The sequence below is a fragment of the Pleurodeles waltl genome, chromosome 8, assembly GCF_031143425.1.
Source record: "Pleurodeles waltl isolate 20211129_DDA chromosome 8, aPleWal1.hap1.20221129, whole genome shotgun sequence".
In the NCBI taxonomy this organism is placed as follows: domain Eukaryota; kingdom Metazoa; phylum Chordata; class Amphibia; order Caudata; family Salamandridae; genus Pleurodeles; species Pleurodeles waltl.
The window spans coordinates 1,529,655,683-1,529,663,919 of record NC_090447.1 but is presented as its reverse complement, the minus strand read 5'-3'; the positions used below and the strand labels follow the sequence as shown (position 1 = coordinate 1,529,663,919).

General features: G+C 54.2%; 1 protein-coding gene across 2 annotated transcripts in view; it reads left to right on the top strand.

The window, feature by feature from the left end:
• The first annotated feature begins 1,304 nt into the window (after positions 1 to 1,304).
• The window catches only part of PDXK (pyridoxal kinase), a 244,282-nt gene continuing 237,349 nt past the window's right edge, over positions 1,305 to 8,237 (top strand). The window contains exons 1-2 of one of the 2 annotated variants that reach the window (XM_069202944.1): positions 1,305 to 1,542; positions 6,328 to 6,473. In XM_069202944.1, the coding sequence (XP_069059045.1) occupies positions 6,339 to 6,473 (135 nt within the window). In that variant the 5' untranslated portion in view covers positions 1,305 to 1,542; positions 6,328 to 6,338. Of the gene's footprint in view, positions 1,543 to 5,781; positions 6,474 to 8,237 lie in introns of both variants that reach the window. The other variant, XM_069202943.1, reaches the window with a different exon arrangement.

The following is an 8,237-nucleotide window of genomic DNA, read 5'->3' as shown; positions in this document are numbered from 1 at the left end:
GCCTGTCCACCCCCTTCAGCCTACCTTGCTGACACCCAGTATAGCCCTCTAGTTGTCCCTCCTCTAGTCCCATACATCCTTTCCTGTCACCTGCTGTCTCTTCTCCCTCTTTACTGCGGTCTCTCCCTCACTCCCTCCTTTCTTCTTCCTGCTGTTTCTGTTCCCCCTCTTGCTTTTCATTTTCCTTCTTTCATCTGCTGCAGTATCTTCTTTAACTCTTCTGCTGTCTCTCCCACCTGTCCTCCCCCATCCTGACTCTTCTATTCAGTCACCTGCAGCTGTCACTCCTAGTTTCCCTCCCTCCCCTGGCGCTGTCCCGTCCCCACCCCCGTGATCTCCTCCTCTCCCTCCTTCATCTACTGCAGTCTTTTCGTTCTGTGTGCCCTCTCCCACCTGTCCCTCACCCTGTCTCTCCAATTATCTGCAGCTGTCACTCCTTCATCTGCTGCAGTCTCTTTCTCTGTGTACTCTCTCCCACCTCCATCATCCCTTCTCCATGAATTAAATGCAGCTGTCACTCCTTCATCTGCTGCAGTCTCTTTTTTTCCTGTGTACTCTCTCCCACCTACCCTTCCCCCACGCCCTATCTCTTCTTCTAGTACCGACAGCTGTCACTCCTTCATTTCTAGTTGCCCTCCCCTGGTGCTGCCCCCATCCCCGTGACCTGTCCCTCCATCTGCTGCTGTCTCTCCCACCTTTACTCCTCCCACCATCCAGTCTCTTCTCCTTGAATTACCTGCAGCTGTCACTCCTTCATCTGCCTCAGTCTTTTCTTTCCCTCTGCTGCGGTCTCTCCCACCCTGTCTCTTCTCCTTCAGTTACCTGCAGCACTCACTCCTTCATCTGTTGCAGTCCCTTCCTTCTCCGTGCTGCCGTCTCTCCCCCCTGTCCTCCTCCCACTACCCTGTCTCTTCTCCTCCCGTTACCTGCAGCTGTCTCTCCTCTATTTCTAGTTTCCCTCACTCTGCCCTCCCCTGGTGCCGCCCCCTCCCCCGTGACCTGCCCCTGTCCCTCCTTCATCTGCTGCAGTCCCTTCTTTCCCTGTGCTGTCTCTCACACCTGCCCCTCTGGCCTGTCTCTTCTCCTTCAGTTACCTGCAGCTGTCCCTCCTTCATCTGCTGCTGTCTCTTCTTTCCCTGTGCTGTCTCTCCTCCTCCCCCTGTCTCTTCGTCACCTGCACTTGTCTCTCCTCCATTTCTAGCTTCCCTCCCTCTGCCCTCCCCTGGTCCTGCCCCCTCCCGCCCCTCCCACCCCGCCTCATTGCCCTCCTCTCCACCTCCCTCCTTTCCTCCCTCCCTCCTGCCACTCTCCCTCCCCATGCTCTATCTGCCTGGACGCTGCTGCTCTCGCCGGCTGCCTGCCTGCTGTCTCTGCCTGGGCTCTGATGGCGCTGCCTGACACCCGCTGTCTCTTCCTGGGCCCTGCTGTCTCTGCCCGGACGCTGCTCTCGCTGGCCTAGATCTGCTGTCCCTGCTGGGAGGCTGGGCCTCTGCCTGAGCTCGGCTGTCTCTGCCCCTGGCACTCTCCCGGACACCAGCACCAGTAAGTGACCGCCCTCCTGCACTCTCTCTGCTGCCTGCACCATTGGAGTGATCGCCCACCTGCCTGCTCTCCCCCCATTCACCTGCAGCTGTCAAGCACCATCTCCTGCGCCCGTCCTTGCAGTCACCTGTCTCTCACCAGCCCCCTGCGATCCCTCCTGCTCCCTTCACCTCTCTCATCACCTCTCTTATCACCTTCCCAGTGCCATCACCTGTCGTCTCTACTTCCCAGACTGAGCTCTCTTCCTATCAGTCGCCCCGTCCCCTCCTTACCGTCGTTGCTCGACACCTGCACTCTCTCCCTGCTACCTGTCAGTGAGCACCCCTGCAGCCTTCAGCTGTCTCTCATCAGATCCCTGCACTCTCTCCCTGCTACCTGTCAGTGAGCACCCCTGCAGCCTTCAGCTGTCTCTCGTCAGATCCCTGCACTCTCTCCCTGCTACCTGTCAGTGAGCACCCCTGCAGCCTTCAGCTGTCTCTCGTCAGATCCCTGCACTCTCTCCCTGCTCCCAGTGCCTGTCAGTGAGCACCCCTGCAACCTTCAGCTGTCTCACGTCAGATCCTTGAACTCTCTCCCTGCCACCTGTGCCTGTCAGTGAACCCCCCTGCAGCCTTCAGCTGTCTCTCCTCAGATCCCTGAACACTCTCCCTGCTACCTGTCAGTGAACACCCCCTGCAGCCTTCAGCTGTCTCTCGTCGGATCCCTGCACTCTCTCCCTGCACCTGTCAGGGACCCCCCCCCCGCAGCCTTCAGCTGTCTCTCATCAGATCCCTGCACTCTCTCCCTGGTCCCTCTGCCTGTCAGTGAACACCCCCTGCAGCTGTCTCTTGTCAGATCCCTGCACTCTCTCCCTGCTACGTGTGCCTGTCAGTAAACACCTGCTGCAGCTGTCTCTCATCAGATCCCTGCACTCTCTCCCTGCTACCTGTGCCTGTCAGTAAACATCCCCTGCAGCTGTCTCTCATCAGATCCCTGCACTCTCTCCCTGCACATGTCAGTGAACACCCCCTGCAGCCTTCAGCTGTCTCTCGTCAGATCCCTGAACTCTCTCCCTGCCACCTGTGCCTGTCAGCGAACCCCCCTGCAGCCTTCAGCTGTCTTTCCTCAGATCCCTGAACTCTCTCCCTGCTACCTGTCAGTGAACACCCCCTGCAGCCTTCAGCTGTCTCTCGTCAGATCCCTGCACTCTCTCCCTGCTCCCTCTGCCTGTCAGTGAACACCCCCTGCAGCTGCCTCTCGTCAGATCCCTGCACTCTCTCCCTGCTACGTGTGCCTGTCAGTAAACACCCCCTGCAGCTGTCTCTCATCAGATCCCTGCACTCTCTCCCTGCTACCTGTGCCTGTCAGTAAACACCCCCTGCAGCTGTCTCTCATCAGATCCCTGCACTCTCTCCCTGCACGTCAGTGAGCACCCCCTGCAGCCTTCAGCTATCTCTCATCAGATCCCTGCACTCTCTCCCTGCTCCCTGTGCCTGTCAGTGAACATTCCCCTGCAGCTTCCAGCTGTCTGTCATCAGATCCCTGCACTCTCTCCCTGCACATGTCAGTGAACACCCCCTGCAGCCTTCAACTATCTCTCATCAGATCCCTGCACTCTCTCCCTGCTACCTGTGCCTGTCAGTGAACATCCCCCTCAGCTTCCAGCTGTCTGTCATCAGATCCCTGCACTCTCTCCCTGCTACCTGTGCCTGTCAGTGAACACCCCCTGCAGCCTGCACCTGTCTCTGCTCTCCCTCTCCACCATTTACACGTTCACCTGTCAGATTCCTGTATCCCCTGCTCCTGTCAGTGACTCCTCTCCTGCCTTCTCCGGTGTTGGACTGTTCATCTGGCTGTCAGTGTCTGATATAACTCCTGCACTCTCCATAGTGACCACAACAGAGTTTCTGGTTCTTTGTGCTTTCTCCCTCCTGCTTTTACCTTATGGTGATGTCCCCCTGCATTCCCACTGCCTGTACCTGCCTGTGATAGACCTTTTCACCCCGCTGCCTGCACCTGTCTGTGATAGACGCTTTCACCCCTGCTGTCTGTACCTGCTTGTGATAGACCCTTTACTCATGCTGCCTGTACCTGTCTGTGATAGACCCTTTACTCATGCTGCCTGTACCTGTCTGTGATAGACCCTTGCACTCCTGCTGCCTGTACCTGTCTGTGATAGACCCTCTCACCCCTGCTGGCTGTACCTGTCTGTGATAGACCCTTGCACCCCTCCTGCCTGTACCTAGACCCTTGCACTCCTGCTGCCTGTACCTGTCTGTGATAGACCCGCTCACCCCTGCTGTCTGTACCTGTCTGTGATAGACCCGCTCACCCCTGCTGTCTGTACCTGCCTGTGATAGACCCTTTCACCCCTCCTGCCTTTACCTGTCTGTGATAGACCCTCTCACCCCTCCTGTCTGTACCTTCCTGTGATAGACCCTTTACTCCTGCTGCCTGTACCTGCCTGTGATAGACCCTTTCACCCCTGCTGCCTGTACCTGTCTGTGATAGACCCTTTCACCCCTCCTGCCTGTACCTGCCTGTGATAGACCCTTTCACCCCTGCTGTCTATACCTGCCTGTGATAGACCCTTTACTCATGCTGCCTGTACCTGCCTGTGATAGACCCTTTACTCCTGCTGCTTGTACCTGTCTGTGATAGACCCTTTCACCCCTGCTGCCTGTACCTGCCTGTGATAGACCCTTTCACCCCTGCTGCCTGTACCTGCCTGTGATAGACCCTTTCACCCCTGCTGTCTGTACCTGCCTGTGATAGACCCTTTACTCATGCTGCCTGTACCTGCCTGTGATAGACCCATTACTCTCCTGCTGCCTGTACCTGTCTGTGATAGACCCTTGTACTCCTGCTGCCTGTACCTGCCTGTGATAGACCCTTGCACCCCTCCTGCCTGTACCTGTCTGTGATAGACCCTTTACTCCTGCTGCCTGTACCTGTCTGTGATAGACTCTCTCACCCCTGCTGTCTGTACCTGTCTGTGATAGACCCTTTCACCCCTCCTGCCTGTACCTGTCTGTGATAGACCCTTTCACCCCTGCTGTTTATACCTGCCTGTGATAGACCCTTTACTCATGCTGCCTGTATCTGCCTGTGATAGACCCTTTACTCCTGCTGCCTGTACCTGCCTGTGATAGACCCTTTCACCCCTGCTGCCTGTACCTGCCTGTAATAGACCCTTTCACTCCTGCTGCCTGTACCTGTCTGTGATAGACCCTCTCACCCCTGCTGGCTGTACCTGTCAGTGATCCTCCTGCACTCCTGCTGGCTGTACCTGTCAGTGATTCCTCTGCATTCCTGTACCTGTCAGTGATACCCCTGTACTTCTGCTGGCTGTACCTGTCAGTGATCCCCCTGCACTCCTGTACCTGTCAGTGATCCCCCTGCACTCCTGCTGGCTGTACCTGTCAGTGATCCCCCTGCACTCCTGCTGGCTGTACCTGTCAGTCATCCCCCTGCACTCCTGCTGGCTGTACCTGTCAGTCATCCCCCTGCACTCCTGTACCTGTCAGTGACCCCCCTGCACTCCTTCTGGCTGTACCTGTCAGTGATCCCCCTGCTCTCCTGTACCTGTACCTGTCAGTGATCCCCTTGCACCCCTCCTGCCTGTACCTGTCAGTGATTCCTCTGCATTCCTGTACCTGTCAGTGATCCCCCTGCACTCCTGCTGGCTGTACCGGTCAGTGATCCCCCTGCACTCCTGTATCTGTCAGTGATACTCCTGTACCTGTCAGTGATCCCCCTGCACTCCTGTACCTGTCAGTGATCCCCCTGCACTCCTGTACCTGTCAGAGATCCCCCTGCACTCCTGCTGGCTGTACCTGTCAGTGATTCCCCAGCACGCCTGTACCTGTCAGTGATTCCCCAGCATTCCTGTACCTGTCAGTGATTCCCCTGCACCCTTGTACGTGTCAGTGATTCCCCCTGCACTCCTGCTGGCTGTACCTGTCAGTGATCCCCCTGCACTCCTGAACCTGTCAGTGATCCCCCTGCACTCCTGCTGGCTGTACCTGTCAGTGATCCCCCTGCACTCCTGCCACCTTCCCCATGTCCGCCTTCACTCCACAGTTGTCATCTGTCGGTGACCAGCTCCCTTCTGTCTCTTCCTTCCGTGTGCTTCTGTCATGAACCTTCTCTTCTGCACCTGTTGAGTGTCCTTGACTGAGGTTTTCTGCCCTCTGTTCCTTTCCTTGTCCCTCTCTTCCCCCGCCCCTTCTACCTCTGACTGTCACTCTGTCTCACCAGGATTGCCACCTGTCTGGACACTTAAGATTACATTTTGCAGCAGTGTCTAGACAGAGTAGAAAGAAGCAGAACCCTAAACAATCAGTCTTCATGGGGTCTCAGGCCTTTACCTTGAAAGGCCCACACCTGTCCGGGCACTTACTAAAGAGCAGCTCCTGAGGGGTGCCAAGGGTATCCCCATCTGCCCCCTTCCCTCATTCTTCTCTCTTAGGGGTCTCTTCTCATCTCTCTTAGACTCTTTCTTACTTGTACTTTGGTCTGATTGCTCTACCCTGCTTCTGTAGTGTCTGTAGTATCCCTACTTCCCAAAGCACCTCCTGTTTCACAAAGGTGCCCCCCTCCTTCCCTTCTCCCCTGGGGCCACTGTGCTATAGCCCTGTGCCACACCAGAGCTGGCCTTCACTGCCAGTGCCAGGGCTTTGTGCCCCTCTGCCAGGCTCCTGGTACCTCTTCTCCCTTCCTCCTCTCCACCCAGTCAGCCCTCCTTGGGGGTGACAGCTCCTTCCTCAATGCACCCAGTCCAGCATCCCTGTTCCTCTCTCCCAGGGTCGTCCTCCATGGCGCGTGCTGGGGTTAAGCCCCAGTGCCCCCGAAGCATGGGACAGCCAGGAACCGACTGCCGGGTTCTCTCCATCCAGAGCCACGTTGTGCGAGGATACGTGGGCAACAAGGCTGCCTCCTTCCCCCTGCAGGTAAGGCCCACTCACCTTCTTCCTTTATTGGTGAAATGTCTTGTCTAGTGTGGAGGCCACCCATCCTGGTTTCAGAGCAACAGTATGTTGTACTGCAGTGGTTCCCAACCTGTTGGCTTCTGTGGGCCCCCACATTATCCTTTCTGGAACCCATGGACCTCCACTGAATCATTATTGGAATCCGTGGATCCCTGCTGACTCATTACAGGAACCCGGAGACCCCGCTGAATCATTACTGGAATATGGGTAGCCTCCATTGAGTCACGACTGGAAGCCGGGGACCCCGGCCTAAACATTGTCAACAATTGGAACCGCAAAACAGTAGGCAAAAAATACAGGAATAAGCATTCCATCAAACAAATGACAACACATCGTCTGTACGATATTCTGTTTGACGCGCCTGCGCTGCTCCCGTGAATCAATCTGAGGACACTAATGACATTTTTAGCCTCCAATCAGTCAATCTAACTAACAAACTCTCATATCCGCAGCTCAAATTAACTCATAATAATACTAAAACTGTACTCCTATTTCCAGATACTAATTCTTGTTGGGTTCCGGAGTAGCGTGCTACTCGCCGAAAAGCGCTTCGACGCCTCGTCAGGGGTAGTAAGCGCTATATAAATACTATTACAATACAATACATTTACAGTACTTTCTAAAATTTTCAGTTGTACATTTAGCCACTTTATTTATGCACACTTTATTAATCTATGAATCTTAGTTAACTTTCTAAGCAGTCACGGACCTCCTGAGGAGCCATTGCGGTCCCCCAGGTGTCCCGGGACCACAGGTTGGGAACCAGTGTTGTACTGTATTGTATTGGTATGTCTATAGCACTCTCCTACCTTATAAGGCTCTACACACTTTCTGTTTGTGGAATACGTTGCTACCCAGGATGTATTCTTTATAGGGCCCTCCATACACCTGGCAGGGGTATGGAGTGCTCCAGTTCCCACCTGGTTCCTTTATGTCTTTCTGGTTCATGGTTGAAATGATATTGGCTGCAGTTACACCAATATGAGACCAGTCTGGTCCTTCTCAGCGACTAAGGGCTTTATTGAGTTCTTGACTGACGAGTTACTCAGTCACAACAGATATATGCCGTCTGCCAAAATATAAGCCGAGAGGATATAATGGGATTTATATTTTCAGCGGATGGGATATCCATCACCGTTGTGCCGGAGTAACTCGCCTGCCAAGATCTCAGTTCACTCTAAGCCTAGAGTATTTCAGTGTGTAAGAACAGGTCCAGTGACAGAGGCAGGTACTTCCCATCTTTTGCATGGACAGTGCCACAAACAGAAATAGCCATGGATGGGCACCAGTGTGGTCCACTGGGACATGTGCGAGATGCACTTCCGCTGGTCTTAGCATAGCTTTCTGCAAAGTACTTAAAGTGAGGATTTATGGAATGGGGAAGAGTTGTGGACTAAGGCAGCTTTGGTCCACAGCTGAGGATGTTTTTGATGGGTCAAGTTTCAGGTGATTGCAGCATATGGTTGTCTATTGCAGCTCAGTACTGAAAGAGTCAGTTGTACATCCAAAGTAAAACTTTGTGTAGACATTATGATTATGCAGAGGTCATTAATGTTGACTTGGGGCGAGTACTTTCATAACAATATACATTGAACAAAAAGAGTAAAAACTGGTTATTATTGAATAATGTACAGTGGCTCTGTGTGTTGTGGTAGGACTTTAATTGTATTGTATTGCAGAATTTGTATAGCGCTGTATATCCATGACAAAGCAGTGAAGCACTAC